This window comes from Myotis brandtii, unplaced genomic scaffold (genome assembly GCF_000412655.1).
Source record: "Myotis brandtii unplaced genomic scaffold, ASM41265v1 scaffold18, whole genome shotgun sequence".
Taxonomy (NCBI): Eukaryota; Metazoa; Chordata; class Mammalia; order Chiroptera; family Vespertilionidae; genus Myotis; species Myotis brandtii.
In genome coordinates, this window is record NW_005356674.1 from 10,310,051 (window position 1) to 10,327,210 (window position 17,160).

At 35.3% G+C, this 17,160-nt stretch overlaps 1 protein-coding gene across 1 annotated transcript in view; it reads left to right on the top strand.

Annotated features, from left to right (window-relative positions):
• Window positions 1-17,160, top strand: part of KCNH8 (potassium channel, voltage gated eag related subfamily H, member 8) — a 280,000-nt gene that overhangs the window by 151,467 nt on the left and 111,373 nt on the right. The window contains exons 4-5 of the mRNA XM_005863634.2: window positions 10,290-10,417; window positions 15,426-15,666. Of these exons, the coding sequence (XP_005863696.1) occupies window positions 10,290-10,417; window positions 15,426-15,666 (369 nt within the window). The remainder of the gene's footprint in view (window positions 1-10,289; window positions 10,418-15,425; window positions 15,667-17,160) is intronic.

Genomic DNA, 17,160 nt, shown 5'->3' on the forward strand with positions numbered 1-17,160 from the left:
TAATATCAGTTTATCTTAATCCCCCACTTTCTTTTCTACTGTTTTGCTGCTTGAACTTCTCAGACTTTTAAAAAATTATTTGATATTTCTGCTTCTTACTCTTAGGGGAGAGCTACTTGCTCTTGTAATAATCCTGTGGCATTATTCTGATTTCTTCTAATTCAATAAGAGGTCTATTCAAAGGAAATTGAAGGCCTGCCATTAAATTCTAAAATAATTCTCTCTGTCTTTTTAGCCAATCTTGCATAAATGCTCCTCCCAAACTTTTCCTAACCAGTGACTTAAATTCCTCACACAAAACAACTGAAATCAATATATAAAGAGATTAATAAAGAACCGTATTAAGTAACACTAATAACCATTAATAACTCACTTGCCTCTATCTCTGTATTAAATTCTGAGTAGCAAGCTTTTTAAGCCATATAATGCTATGTCTTCCAGACAAGAAATTGAGTAGAGCTAAAACACCTGCTTCATTATTCAATACACTTTTCTACTAAATGTACTTTTTTTTTCTAGTTTGAACAAAGTAGAACTAATACTACTCTCTTATTTTGACTCAAGAATACCTATTTAGTAATATCCATTTTCTTTAAATGACAGTTCTTTCATTGAATTGAATCTCATTTTGAAGCTCATTTTATAAGATAGATACAGAGAAATGGGGCTTCTTGACCAAGTACATTATCTGGTAGCTTTTTCCTGTCCCACACTCACACATTCCCATCCCTGGGAATGGGAATCCCCTGGGAATCTAAGAATTCCAATTAAAAGTCATGGTTCCTCAATGACTGAATATTTGATCATATTTTAAAATATGGTTATACATTTATGATGATATAGTGACATATATTGATTCTGCTTTTAAAACTTTTTATCATATCCTATAAAATAAAAGGCTAATATGCAATCGACCGAAGGGCAGAACAACTGGTTGCTATGACATGCACTGACTACCAGGGGCAGATGCTCAATGCAGGAGCATGGGCCTAAGACATCAGTCGGACATCCCCCAAGGGTTCCAGGACTATGAGAGGGCACAGGCTGGGTGGAGGGACACCCCCTCCCCCACCTCCTCCCCCTCATGCATGAATTTTGTGCACCGGGCCTCTAGTATGTATTTATATATGTAGATAGATAGATAATAGATCAATGATAGATAGGTAGCTAGATAAGAAGATAAGTAGCTATGCTGCCTCAAATTTGCATCAAAAGAAACTGAAGGAGTGAAGTGGGTGGAACTAAACAAGACTATACAGCATTCATACTTGTTGAAGCTGGGCAATGGGTGTACCAGAGACAGAGTGCTACAGAAAAACAGAACTAATGGGAGACACATATAATACTTATGTCTACATCTACCTATATAATATCTTTTCTTGATTTAGATATTCAAGATCAGTACCAACCAGAAATCAAGCTGCACACTTTTGATTTGTCTGGGTTTATATATATACTAGAGGCCCGATGCACGAAGATTCGTGCAAGAATGGGCCTTCCTTCCCCTGGCTGCTGGCACCGCCTTTGCTCAGGCCCGGAGCTACCTTCCCACACTGCCCAGAGGCCCAGAGCAGCTGGGGTGGTGCAGAACGCCTGCGTTGTCACCATGGCGACGATGCAAGCATCCTGCCCCGCCCCCAGCCACTCAGTGCCTGTGTATGCAAACTAACCCGCCATCTTTGTTGGGTTAATTTGCATACTCACTCCTGATTGGCTGGTGGTGCCACGAAGGTACAGTCAATTTGCATCTTTCTCTTTTATTAGTGTAGATATGTTACACTCAGTAAAATGTTGACTTCATGATGTAAATAAATAAACTGAAAATAATTATATCAGAATTGGTATAAAACATAGATGACTATAAAATATAAAATCAAGTCTATGCACAGGATTTTGAGTATTTTTCTGAGAAATAAACTAAAAAAGATGAGAGATGAAAATAATGATGGTGATAATAATTATCTGATAGGCAAAGCATGTAGCCAAATTCCCAATAATCCACAAATATGCAAATACATAGTGCTGTACAAAATATATAATGAGGAAGTATTTTTCTTTTTTTTAAAATATATTTTATTGGTTTTTTACAGAGAGGAAGGGAGAGGGATAGAGAGTAAGAAACATCGATGAGAGAGAAACATCAATCAGCTGCCTCCTGCACACCTCCTACTGGTGATATGCCCACAACCAAGGTACATGCCCTTGATCGGAATCTAACCTGGGACCTTTCAGTCCGCAGGCTGATGCTCTATCCACCGAGCCAAACTGGTTAGGGCAGTATTTTTCTTATTTTGTTCAACTCTTCATTAAAAAATTTATTATGGAAAAGGCTCTATTTTAAATACTAGTAATAACAGTAAGTCATCTATATCTCATAAAATGTATAAAGGTGAGATATAAAAATATATGCATTTGCTTTGTAGATGTGTGATTTGTATATTTTTATGATAGAATATAACAATAAAATGTCATATTCTAATAAGATCAGTTTAGTGTACCAATTTTATAAAAAATAGATGTAATATGCTTTAAGGAAGGACTACTTTCGCATATTGACACAAACTCTCGGGATGGGCCAGGAAAAACCAGCTCCAGGCCTTCATGCAGCTTAGATTCTCCAGTGTTAAAAGCACTTAAAAGGCCTCGATATGCTACACTCAAAATCAGTGAAAGCAGACCAATACCTAGACACAACATGAAAACTATTTTTTTACTCTACAGTGGGGCCTTGACTTACGAGTTTAATTCATTCTGTGACGGAGCTCATAACTCAAATTACTCGTATGTCAAATCAAAAAGTGAACGAGTGAGACACGTGATGCTGGGCTGATGTTGTGGCGTTCACTGTGACGTTCACTGTGCCAACTAGTGGTGGGGTATCTGAAGCTGGCTCGTAACCCAAATTTTAGCTCGCAACTCAAAGCAAAAAATCGGCTGAGAGATGGCTCGTATCTCGAAAAACTCGATAGTCGGGACACTTGTAAGTCAAGGCCTCACTGTATTTTAAAATAGTTACAGATTTATAGGCATTTTCAAGGACATGAGAGAGAGAGAGAGAGAGACAGAGAGAGATCCCAGTTGCTCCCAATAGTTACAACTTACATAATTATAGTGTAATATCAAAACTAGAAAATTGCCACTGGTATGTGTGTATAGTGCTGTGCAGTTTTATTACATGGGTACATTTGTGTGACTACCACCACAAGCAAGATATAGAACTATTTTATCACTACAAATGTTTCCCTCTTACTACCCTTATATAGTCATACTACCCCCTACCCTGCACCATCCCTACAGATAATCTGTCCTTTGTCTCCAACAATTAGAGAATGTTACATAAATAGAATCATGTAGCATGTAACCTTTTGAGATTAGCTTTTTTCACTGAATATAATATGATGTCAAAACAAAACAAAAAGCCTAGAACAAAATAAAAAACCAATTCACCAAATGTTAAATTATTTCTGGAAGTCAGTATTATGAAAGACATTCATTTTCTACTTTATGCTATTTTACATTTCTCAATTTTGTAAAATGTACACGTATTATTTTTTTCATATTCAAAGAATAAATGTTTATGTACTCTATAACTGCAATTGAGTATGAAAAATAAATGCACTAAAATTTTAAAAGGAAATGCACAAAACTCTTGATATTGAAAATAACCAAGCATTCTATACTTTTTAATTTTTTCGGTATTTTTAAATTTTTCATAATGAATTTGCATTTTCTTTGAAAAGTTTTGGCCCTTTTACAAATTACAAAAACTGTGAAGCTTCTAATGTCACCCATTAAATATGAGTTTTCCCTTGGTTACTGATAGATATCCTCTATTAAATTAAAGAAGATCCCTCCTATTGCTTGCTTATCATGAAATTATAAAAAAACACACACAAGAATATTTAATTATATTTTTAAAATCAGTACTTATTGAGATGATAATATGCCTTTGCTTCTTTGTAAATTATATTAAGATTCCCTAAAATGAAGCCATTGTTGGCATAATCCCACATAGGCATGGTATATTTCCTTTTAATATTCAGTACACTAATGTTTTGTTTAAGATCTTTGGATCTATATTTAAAGTGGTAAATATAGTTTTATAGTTTTGGTATCAGTTTTCCAGACTTGTAGATTGCATTCAGAAATTTTCAGTCTTTTTTGTTCTCTGAGGCTTTAAAACAATTATTTGTTCCTTTAAGGCTTGATAACATTGACCTTTAAAACCATCTGAAGTAGGCTTTAGTGTGGAGTGATAAGCAGTGTGAGATGGACTCTTTATTGACTTTTATTCCACAGTTATTAGTCCATTCAAGGTTATTACTTCTTTGGGAGCCTATTTTACTAATTGGTTGTATCTCCCTCAAGGTATTCAGTTAATCTAGAAGACTATGCTGATATAATTGTATGCAAAGTAATTCATAATTTTTAAGTTTTTCTAAATTCATGGTGCTTTTAAATTTTTTAAAATAGTGTTTGTGTTATCTCTATTTTTCTCCCTAAATACAATTGCTAGAAGTTTAATTATTTTATCTTTTTTGGTTTTATTAACCATATTTTTTAAACTTTGTTTTTTATTTTCTTTATTTTACTTCCATTTCTATATCCTTTTAGTTTACTCTTATTTGGATTTCTCGTTATAAAATATATTTATTTTGTGACTTGAAAAGTTCCATATATTTTACATTTTAAATATCTTTTGTGTCATGTGTTGGATATTTATATGTGATATATTTTATGATGCATGCACTTTAAGTATTAATTTTCCTCTGATCCATCTTTGATCATATCTATTGGGTTTGGATATCAAATATTTGGTAACATTATTTCTTTTTAAACATAATATTCACGTATTTCCAAGTCTATTAATTTTATTTACTAATTTCTTTTAAAATGAAGTTACATAAAAACTTTGGGGAAAATCCAAATGCTTAGAATTTGAAGTAGAGGGAAGATTTTTCTCACCCATGTGACCTACTTTTTGTAATCTTTTTGAAGTTGTCTTTTTTTTTTTTTAATATATTTTATTGATTTTTTTATAGAGAGGAAGGGAGAGAGATAGAGAGTTAGAAACATCGATGAGAGAGAAACATCGATCAGCCGCCTCCTGCACATCTCCTACTGGGGATGTGCCCGCAACCCAGGTACATGCCCTTGACCGGAATCGAACCTGGGACCCTTCAGTCCGCAGGCCGACGCTCTATCCACTGAGCCAAACCGGTTTTGGCTTGAAGTTGTCTTTGCAGAATAAAATCAATTGTTGTGAATATTCCATAAGCATGTGAAAAGAATGGATATTCTATGTTGGACATCACCATAGATATATGCCGATTAATTATTGATAATTAGTATTTAAATTCCCTATAATTTTATTTATTTATTGCCACCACAATCTACCAATTTCTAAGACAGGTTAAATTATTTTATTGTGATTTTGTTTTTGTTTTTCAATTTGATTTGGGTTTCTAATGATTTTCTGCTTTCAAAATTGTATGATTCAGAGCATGTGAACTCATATATTTTAAATGTTCTTGTAGTTCTCTAATATGGGTTTTTTTAAAAGCCATCTTGAACCAGAAGTCTGGATTAATATTTAAATGGAACACATGTTCTAATATGTAAAAGATGTATTATTTAAGTATTTTACAGCATAAAAGAGAGGACATGAGGGGAAGTGGAAAAGAAATGTAACCTAAAATAAACAGAGAGGGAACATTTTCCAGTGTATATCTCTTTTGAGGCAAGGAGTAAGATGGGAGAAGAAAAGACCACAAAGGAAACAATTCCTGTTTAGGAGATAAGATCCATTTTGACTCAACAGGTAGCACAGATAAGTAAAAATATCTAATAAGAATATTCTCCCTAGTTGTCTACTATAGTAAGGTGGGAAAAACATGAGCTTTCAAGTAAAATCAGTAAGAATTCAAATCAGCCTTCCCACTTTGAATTTTTCCAAATTACACAATTTCTATGACCTTTAGTTTGCTTTTTAATAAGTGGAAAAACTAATGCCTATCAAAGTGAGAATTAAATGAGAATGAAGACAAAGTTCCTAGGCTAATGCCTAGAACATGTTAGGGGCTAAGGGAATACTGCCAATACATGATGCTTTATTGAAAAGTCCTAACTCACTGGAGTATAAACATAACATTTAATTTTTTTCTGGAAATTATCCTCAGTATTGCTCAGTAACTGAAATTGCTTATTTAACAGTCCTGCTTAATGACATACCTAGCACCTCCTCCCCTAACATGTTACTCACTTACCTACAATTTTTGACCTGATGGTAATCGCCAAAACATTGAAATCTTCACCTTCTTCCTGTTAGTTCACTACTGTTTACTTTGTTCTTTACCTTAGCTTTCATGGTTCATAATTTTAAAGTCTTGTTTGCATATACTCTTACACCTCAGTATTTTTTCTTTATCCATCTAGCAAAGCTGTAAACTCATAACCAACTATTTTCTCTGGTCTGCACACAGGTTGCTAAGGATTGCTGGTATAAAACCTACACTAGGACAGATGGGAACCCCCTTTAAATTTATTATTTGCAGTCTCAAAAAGGGCAGTCAAATTCCCCAACAAATCTATCACTTTCACTCCAGGGCTTGACAGTCCATCCCCTACAACAGATGTTTCAAGCACTCCTTATTGTCTTCAAACGACCAGCTCCTAGTAATTAAACCCTCATTCTTAGCATTTGACATTTGACTTCACCTCCAAAGTCAATGAGAAAGAGAGGAAGAGTGGGAGGGAGGGAGGGAAGAAGAAAGAGAGAGAGAGAGGCGAGAGAGGAGAGAGGAGAGAGGAGAGAGGAGAGAGGAGAGAGGGAAGGGAAGGGAAGAAGAAAGGATGGAAGGGAGGGAGGAAGGGAAAGGAAAAGGGGAAGGGGAAGGAAATCCATTAGTCATACATCTTAAGCAATTGATGCTCCACCCTCACCACCATCACCACCCCAAAGAGATTAGTCAGGTTCCACTGTTCAATGGTTCAAAACCATTCTAGTCTTGTCTCTTTTTGGCTGTGAAATACTTTATAATAAAAAACATATGTAATATGAAAATATTATTACAAATCCCCATACACCAAAAATCCAGTTTAGGGAATAGAATTCTACGAATGCTATTTAGTAAGAAACATGGTGGCCCAGCTAGAGACTATATTTTCCAGTCTCTTAGTAGGTAGCTGTAGTCATGTGAGTATGTGAGTATGCATAATTTTACAGCATATACATTTCCTAAACAATATGTTCTTTAGTTTTAGTTTTGCATGTGTGTGAACATTATAAAAATGTTGCCATTTTATCTGTGTTCTATTTCTTTTGTACTCAATATTTTGTTTCTGAGGTATTTCTATGCTAATTATTTCATTCATTTTCCATTTATTCCCACATGAGTCCAGTTTAATAGAAGTTGTAATAGCCCATATCATGAAGTTGTAATAGCCCATATCATAAATAGCCCAGCAATTATGCATTCTTTTGTTTATGGACAATTGGCTAGTTTCTAGTTTCACACATGAATATACATGTATATTGCATATGTGTATATATTTATGTGTTTGTGTACATGTGCAAATTACAAATATTGCTGTCATACATATTTTGTACCTACATATTTTTTTAAATGAGCTGTTCTCTATTTGTAATTTTTTTAGTTAGGAGTCATCAACCCAGGACCACTCTGACCTCTTTCCTCTGCTTGGGAGATTTTAGATCACTAAGTGGAATGATTTTCAACCCCAATCTTGCATGAGTGTGTAAATTGTGACAAAAGTTTTTAAAGAAACATATTTTTATTCCATTTAGAGCTAAGACCAATACAGATACAGTTCTTTGACATCTCCCTTTGAGGGGCTCTTTTTAAGACTATCAAATTGCTGTTGGATTTAGAAAATCTCAGCTATTAATTAGACTTCTCCACTGAAAAAGGAACTGGCTTATTAGCTGTCAAAACTCTAATCTGGTCCATTTTGTAGTTAGCTTTGCAATTCCACCTGGCATTGTGATGCTCCCTCACACTGCGTAAGCAGCTGCTGGCCGTTCCTACCACATTTCTATAGACATTGGCTTAAAAATCTGACTGTTTTCACATTTGCATATATTTAAAGTTACTCCCTGATGGATTAATAATTACATTTTCAGACACAACTTATAAGAGTTTCTACAAACCAAAATGTTGACCACATAAAGACAAGATCTTAACTTACAGCAGTACAATGAAATGTGCTTTGTTCAGCCCTGAGTTTCCAAAAAACTGACCTTTTTGATGTTTTACCATGTGTTTTCTAATCTGTTTTTAGTGATCTAAGTCTATAGACTATATCATGTTTTATTTTAAACACTCTTTCAATGTAAATCAAAAGGTGAATAATTAAAAACTGACAACCATGTAGCATCAGATTAGACTTTGGCAGTGAATAAAAAATCCTATTTTCTAGTCATTAAAAGCATCCCAGAGTGAAGTGGGAATGGAGAATGATTAAATTCTTGAAAGACTTGGAGTCCAAGCTCAGATAGGCAGGGACAGTGATACAAATTAGTCTATATGACATTCAATACATGCTGGCTTCACATACTGTCTCTACTCCTTACTGCTGTGTGATCATATGATATTAAACCTTTCAATTCTCTCATCTGTAAATGGAGGATGATAATATTTATGAGGATTAATTGAAACAATAAATACTGAAAATCTAGAACAGGACCTGGCATACAGTAGCCATTGATAATAGTTGTAGTCTATCCCCAAGGTAGCAACTAAACCAAATCATTTTTGTGAAGGAGAGGAATCAAAGAGCTTTCATAATACTATGGAGATTTGATGATGAAGCTTAAAGAATCATTTTTAATTTTTATATTTTGCAGTTATTGCAATCATTTATTTACGAATAATTATGTTTATCGACTGACCAAACCAAAGACTAATGTTTCTTAATGTCATATAATTGATTGATTTCTTTATATTTGACAATAACCCTTTGGAAAAAAATAGCAAGTCCCTACCTAATTTTACTGACATAGAGTCCAGTCGAATTAAATATTTAATTGCTGAAAATAAAAGTAGGCATAAAGATGTTGGAAGAATGCATGCATATATTTTTAAAATAATTTTTGAGTGAAGACAGTTTGGTTATGCAGGCCATAATGTCTAGACACCTCAAATAGATTGATAAATGGGACAACATAAAATTTTAAAATGTTTATTTATACTGCATAAATTAAATCTAAACTCAAGTAACAAAATGGGAACACTGGGCAGCATATATGATAAGAAAGTGGCAATTAGTACACAAAGAGCTCTTACAAATCAATAGAAAAATACCAACTTAACTTCAAAATTGGCAAAAATATGAACAGATTTCATAAAAATAAATTCAAATAGACAATGAATATTTAAATGAAGGTTCACCCTCATTCATAATTTTGAAAATGCAAATTCAAACAATATGATGTTTTAAACTATCAAAATGTCAGGCAGCACTCATTTTATATTTCATAATTTTGATGTATGTGTGGTACAGCAGGCACATCCATTCAACTCTGGCTTCAAATGTAAATTGCTAGAATGAAATTTGAAATACGTATATCAAAATTTAAAATGAACATATCCACTCCTAGTCATTTATTTGCTGAATATGCTGACTCACCAGTGCAAAGCTCTATGCAAAGTGTTTAAGAACTTTTATTGCAGGATTAGCTATATAGTTTTTTGGTGTGTTTTTTAATCCTGGATAAATCTAAAAGTGCATGATAAGGAAATAGTAAAATAAATAAGGTAAGTTATATACTTAACATGGTAAATGCTTAGCTATTAAGAATGTGAGAAGAAATACAATGTGCATTTTGGAATAGTTTACAAGTTATTATAATGTGAAAAAATAATATGTAAGAATTTATTATAAACTTCCATTTATGAAAAAATTATATAAATGTAGATACAGGATATATATTAGATATGTTTCTGGGGGAAATAAAGAAAAACATATTGGGAGTAGAATTTGGGGTATGAGTATGGAAAAATAGGAAAAAAGAGGTGAGAATTTTTTGTTTAATATTTTAATAGTTTTCTGAAACTACTTTTTAAAGTTCCTCTATGCTCATGTATGTCTACTTTTATTTTAAAAACTAATGCAATTATTATGCTCATTAAAATATATAAATTATAAAGGACTAAAATTTTAAATGTCAGCAGAAGCCTTGTGCTCTTGAAAGGGAACTGTCTAAACTTGACTTTCTTGAGATGAAATGATGCATTTATTGGTGCTTAATGAGTTTTATTTTCCCCTAGACAAAGCCAAAGGGAGATCAAGAGCAGGAACCCACTTCGACTCAGCCCGGAGACGGAGTCGAGCGGTCCTTTATCACATCTCTGGGCACCTGCAAAGAAGAGAAAAGAACAAATTGAAAATAAATAATGTAGGTGGATATGTGTGTACACTCTGAATGCTAGACTTTCCCCTGGTGGCAATGTTTGATTCACTTAAAGAAAGGCTCCATTTACTCTTTTATTGGCTTTCCTAGATTTTTTTCCACTTTGGCTTGTGCTTTCCTATACAGAACAAACCGGAAAAGGTCAGTAGTCATGAGGCATTTCTGTAATAAAAGTGCTTAATCATTGTGTTATCACAGCAGAGAGATTAGAATATTGCGGTCAGTACAATAGGATACTAGGGGCGCTGTAAATGGGGAGACACTGGCTAGATTTTCTGGACAAGATGATGCAGCAAGTCTTATTACACATTCATAGTATGTTGGTTAAAATTTCTCAAATTAAATTTTAGTGGCATCTACTTTGCACTTTATCTAATTTCACGTACTGATTTTATCCAGGGGGACCATGAACAAATCAAAATCATTACTCCTCTTTAAAAAATTATGTTTTATACAAAACACAGTTGGAAATTGCACACAGTATAACATTGAATTTGAAATTACATGCCATACATTATTCAACTTTGTAAAAAGTTACGCTCTTAGTAAGTAACAGTAGAGCTACTTTCTGAAACCTGTTGCTTATCTGTCAAAAGCCACAGCAAATAACTGTGCCTTAAAAAGGTGATTCTACAGAGTTTTACATGACACATATCTGCCAGGATTTCACACTTAATTTCTTAATTGGTTCTTAGCACTAACAGACTTCACTGAGAAGGCCAGAACTATGTCTGTTTGGTTGTAGATACTCAAGGATAATTTTGGGGCATGTCTGACTAGGGGTGGTATACATAAATACTAAGGGTCTAACTTGCCAGTGACATTAGAAAAAATCACATCAAACAACCAGAACTATTTGGGAATCGATCTAAGATCCAGAAGTTCTGGGAATTAGGGGCACAAGAGGATTCTTTGGCATCTTACTTTGTACGGGGGAGCTTGAGACTACCTAATCTGACATACAAATGCTTTGATAAAACTGAGTCACGCATCAGACATACAAAATATCCACTTCTCTGAGTGTGACCAACAAAGAAGGAGGCATTTGCCCAGGTGTGGAGGGAAATCTGACAGCGAAATGCTGCAAACCTGGTTCTGCTTCATTGTGACTCCCTCTGGAAGCCAGAACAAGCTGTTGGGGTCCATTTGTGCTCCAGGGCCATCGGCCATGCTGGCGCTGACCTGCCATGCGCCACTGTTGAGAGTCAAACACTGTTTACCATATTTTGTCTTGACTTAAAGCTTTTCTGGGGATATATGTGCCTCAGTGTCACATGGATTTCCGGAGAGTCTATAGATAGACTTGAAACAGGGCACCAGGCTTGATCCATGGATCCTACTCGGGTTCCTATTTACATCTCCCTTCAGTTACCAAGTCAGCCTTAGTGACTAAACAAGTTCTGGGGAGAAACGAAGGTAACCACATCTGGGTTTGATTCTATTCAAGTCACCCAGCAAAGCACCTACACAAATATTAGCCAGAGATTCGGCAATGCTGAAAGCTGACACTATCTTCCAGCCTTTCCCTGAGAATCATTTCAATGTAGCAAGTAGTATTGAGCTTTAAAATGCATTTGCTGAACATGCTGTTTTCCCCTTTAGAGTGAACAAAGTACAGAACACTACTTAAAAACTCATTTTAAAAATCATAATTCCCACCGCTTAGCTAATTAGCTAAGTTGCCATTCATTTAAGAAGTACAGACATCAAGGTGGAACATAAAAATAATACACAGTAATTACGGATGTCTAATCCACACAGTGATTTAGCAATTCAGGTAACTCTTACTTCTAGAAGCAAAGTATGGAATCAGAAAAGGCCCTGTTCATTATCTCCTTTCAAGGAAAACAGGGTAGACTAGCTAAAAGAGCAGGAAGAGAGAAGGAAGAAGAGGAAAAAAGATCCGGGCAGTTTATTAGCTAATCAATCAATCTTTGGGAAATCAGGCTATTCACACATACACACACACACACACATTTCTTAATATTTGTGTAGCTCTCTATTTCCAAATCCCTTTTACATACATCATATTGTTTGATTCTTACCCTTAGCCAGTACCAGAGATGATGTTTATTAGTAATGTGTGAATGATGGAAAAGAACAACCTAGGGAGATCTCCAAAGTAGAGCAGTGGGTGTGGAAGCCAGCTGTGAATCTGACTCAGAGACCCTGTGCCTCTGACCCTACCCCGCTGCCTCTCTGATGCAGTTCTGTGGACTAAGAATATATGATCCAGCCACAGACAAAAGATCTCAGCAGGCCCTTAGCAAGGTTCCATCCCAATCAAGATGTAACACCTTTTAGTCACGGCTCTTACCCTGCCGGAAACATCTTGGAAAAGGTGTTTCATTTCTGCTTTCCTTGATTTGTTACTCTATTAAACGGCACTGGGATGATGCAAGTGTCTCCAACAGGAGCGCCTTGGGAGCTTAAAAGGAGAGTGCTTTAAATGGTCGAGTATTACCAGCAGGGTACTACTAATCGTCATCCAAGGGTACACTCCGCTAGGATCCTCTGTGTAGTGAACGCAGAAACATTTTCTTCTCCGTTTGCTCATTCAGAAGTTAGTTTTAAAGAAATACTGCAAAAATAGTTTTGGAAACAGCTTAATTAGACATTAGCCTTAACCATTGTGTTTCAATAATTTATGGGGTGGAGGTCAAATAGCTAAAACACCATTGGTACTAAAGAATATGCTTCAAAATTAATAAACAATATTTGGGAATTGTTGCTTGTATTATTCTTTAGGCAAACTCCATATGTTTCAGGGTTACAAATAATGTCTTTTTCTTCCTACTTGCTAAAAGCATTCTTTCCAATTATAAGAAATTTTCTTCCAAAAAGATTTTTGATAAAACTTGACAAATGAGGTGGGAGGAGAGAAGCATCTATTTTTTTTTTTTCACTCAGGTGATTGTGTCAAGATGTATATAGGATTTGAGTTTAAATCTAAACTCAAAGCTTAAATCTAACCTGAGATGTGTTAGTTTGTCAGTATCTTTTAAAACCATTTTAACTAATACATTTTAAGTAGCCTATAAAAATGAAAGCTTGTGACTTATTTTGTGATTTGTGGATATAACTAATATATTGCTGACCTTTTACATCAGCATCACTTGTGATTCACATAATCAATATAATCCAAAGAAAATACTTTACTTCTTGGCTTTTCCTGACCCTCATTCCTAGGGTTGGCTTCTCCACAAACAAGATAAAGTTTTTATTTCTGTAACACTATGGGAAAAGACTTACTTGGCTAGAAATTGAGATAGTCCTTTATGGTTTCTGGTGATGTCTTACTGTAGTAAATATTTTTTTAAAAATTCTATTAGAATGCATCATGTCCTATTGTAAAGTAGATGCAGTGCTTATCAACCTTGAGGCTATTAATACCTTTGGACCCTAACTCTCTTCTATGCACTAACCTAAGCTTTGATAAGCCCAACAGTTGTACTTCATTCTCCTCTTTTCAACTCTATGCCAAAATCTATCTTTGGAACCTGATCCTGGAAACTATAGAATGAGATGAAGGAGAAAGGTCAAGTACCAATTAGTCTCAATTTTAGACATATATTATTTATTAATTTTGAAGTATATTCTTTAGTGCCAATGGTGGTTTAGTAGATGCAGTGGCAGATAGGCATCAAAAAACAATCTGAAAGTGGTGAAGCAGTTTCTCGCCAGGAAACCCTGACAATATGAGCTTCCTGTGTGGGTTAAGTAAGAATATTAACTGAAAGTAAAAACATGTTTTAGGGTTGCCTACCAAGAAAAGATGCAAGATAACGGGTGCCTTAATATTAAGGTAGTAGAAATATCTCATTACTGATAGTTACCACTAAAGGGCTGAGTGTTCCGATCACTCTGAACCTTTCTTGAGCTCTCAAGTGTTTCAGGGCTCCCTGAACAAAATACATTAATTGGTTCTTTCCTCTATGGCTGAAATAAGAAAACACATTGTGCCCTGCAAGTAACATGTATCCCAGAACTTTTAACTGTTCCGTTCATTCAACTTAACTTTGACATTTCAGTTTCCATTACCAATCTTGTATTTCTCATTAATTGAGGTTAAAGCGAGGTCGACAAGTGTCTGGTCATAGGCTTGTCAAACTTCCACACATGCTATTGTTGCACCTCCCTTTGTCTCATAGCAATAAGGAGAGCTGTTCATCAATTTTGACTGCTTTCAAAGTCAAGTGCTTTTGCAGCTGTAAAAACTCCAGCTATTCTTCCGCATTTAATCAGCTGCATGGTGAACATTGCCTTTCTCCTCCCATGATTTGAATAGTAACTCCAAAGTGATCATTTCTCCCTTTCCACCTTAACCAGAGCTAGTTAGTGTCAAACTGAATCCATATCAATCAAGGTTATGAAATATGGGTTCCCAGCTTGAAACTTCACAAAAAACACAATGCAAAAATGCAAGTAGTTATAAGAACTGGGTTATATTTAGAAAGAAATGTACACAGCTATTTAAAATAGAATGTTTAAAATAGAATGTTGATCATATAATCTCTCTCTAGAGGGGGAAAATTGTACCTTCGTTATCATTAGAAGGATTTCAGGTCAAATATATTCTTTAGCTAATGATTGTCACCTCAAAATTATAATTATATGCAATGATCTCATGACAATAAGGATATAAATGTATCTTTGTGTTTAAAATGTGTGTAGAATTATATTTTCAACTTGTGGAAGTTTATAGGTGATATTTTAAGTAACTATCTTTTCATTTTTAATGAACAAAATCTGGATTGCTCAGTTAACATTCATGACTAAACTCTGCATGTTTCTATAACCTATAACAAAGATCTCTGCTCAATTTTAGTATATACATCTCTACTTTTTGCATCACCAACTTCTAAAATCCATTTGTAAGATAGACTGACATTGTATGTATAAACGATCCTCCTCACAGACTTGTGTCTAAGGCTGTGTGATCCTGATTTCTAATGTTGTGTCTCCCTTCTCTTCTCTTTGTGTTTATCCACAGAATGTTTTCGTAGATAAACCAGCGTTTCCGGAATATAAAGTTTCCGATGCAAAAAAGTCCAAATTCATACTTTTGCATTTTAGCACTTTTAAAGCCGGCTGGGACTGGCTTATTCTCTTGGCGACGTTTTATGTTGCCGTGACCGTACCTTACAACGTTTGCTTTATTGGCAACGACGACCTGTCCACGACTCGGAGCACAACAGTCAGCGACATTGCAGTGGAGATTCTTTTTATTATAGGTAAGAACCAGTGCCTGCTTTCCTAGGAGATTTGCATAGGGGGAAGCAAGTGTGTTCCAGACTTTTCTGACACAAATTTGAACTAAGAACCATTTGCATGGGCATGGCTCAGCCTCTGATGCAAATTTTGGAGATGCACATATTTGAATGTCTGAAAATTACCTCTTCCAACTTTCTCTCTGTTCCTTTAGTGCAAACCAAGATGAACCCATGCTTTGTGCTTTCATCTTTATTTTGTCAAAAATGGGCTAAAAAAAAAAAAAGACTTAGTGGCTGTTGTGTATGTACTCACCCATCCATCATGATCTTAACTGTGTCAGAGGTGGTGCTTGGCAAGAACTCATCAGTGGTGTTCTGATAATGGTCCAGTCCTGGGCATGGTTCTCCATGCCCTCCATGTTCTCTCGGCATGTTGATGGTGGTTGCAATAAGAGACCTGGTTGCAGAAGTAGAGGATTACATAAGGCTTCCAGTAAATCAGGAGGAGCAGTGAGTATCTGATTTTAACTAAAAAAAGGCCGCCAGGGATGTTTGCTAAGAGTATTTATCTCTAGACTATTGGGAATGTCAGATGAAGCTGCATCTCTTCCCTCTTATAAGCCTTTTCCTACATTCTATGCCTTAAATCTTTGTCTTGTTTAGACCAAAGCTTAGCTCTTGCTTGCTCATTCTTAGGCAAATTCTAGATCTCTGCTATGGCTTGGACTGACTCCCTGTGGAGTTCCCTGTATCTTTCATTCATTCCTGTGGAGTTCTTGGTCTTCATTAGCGACCTTATACCTATTTCTCTACCTCGTCATGGTGATATAGGGCAAAAACCTTATTGTAAATATGAGAATGTTTGGAAATATTTTCAGACAGTTTTTAAACAGAGGAATGAGAAATGGATTTTAAAGTTCAAAGGAAAGGAAATGAGGCAGATCACAACTTTGTTTATTGGTGGTGGTACTCTCCATGGAACTGGTGAAGCTTTGGGAGAGGGGGTCTTCCAACTGAATGAGCGTGTTTGTTCTGGATGACTTTGTATGACCTATGTGTGGCTTTGGTGCCACTAATTAGCATTGCATCTGCTATCTTAGTACCCCTGCCCCCACCCCCAAAACGTTGGCTGTGGTATGTTTAGGCCACTAGATGGCACTGTTGTCTAGTTGGGTAGCTTGGGAAGGAAACTTTAATTTTTTTAACCTAACCTATGCATTATTAGAAAGGTGTAATGGTAAAGGGATATTAAATCACTGTTAAATGGCAAATAATAACATTCTAGTTTGTAAAGGAATTTAAAGTGAAAACTGTAATCAAATTGGTTGTTTCCATGTACCAATCCATTGTGGTTTTAGACCCTTTTACTTGCTAACTTTTAATGTCTTCTTCCATCCACGACATACACACAAATGAACACTCTAAACAGACTTCTCATAACCTGGTCAAAGTACTCAAGAACTTGAGAGGTCATTTAACATGTATAAGCTTGAGTATGTCCTTAACAAATATTTT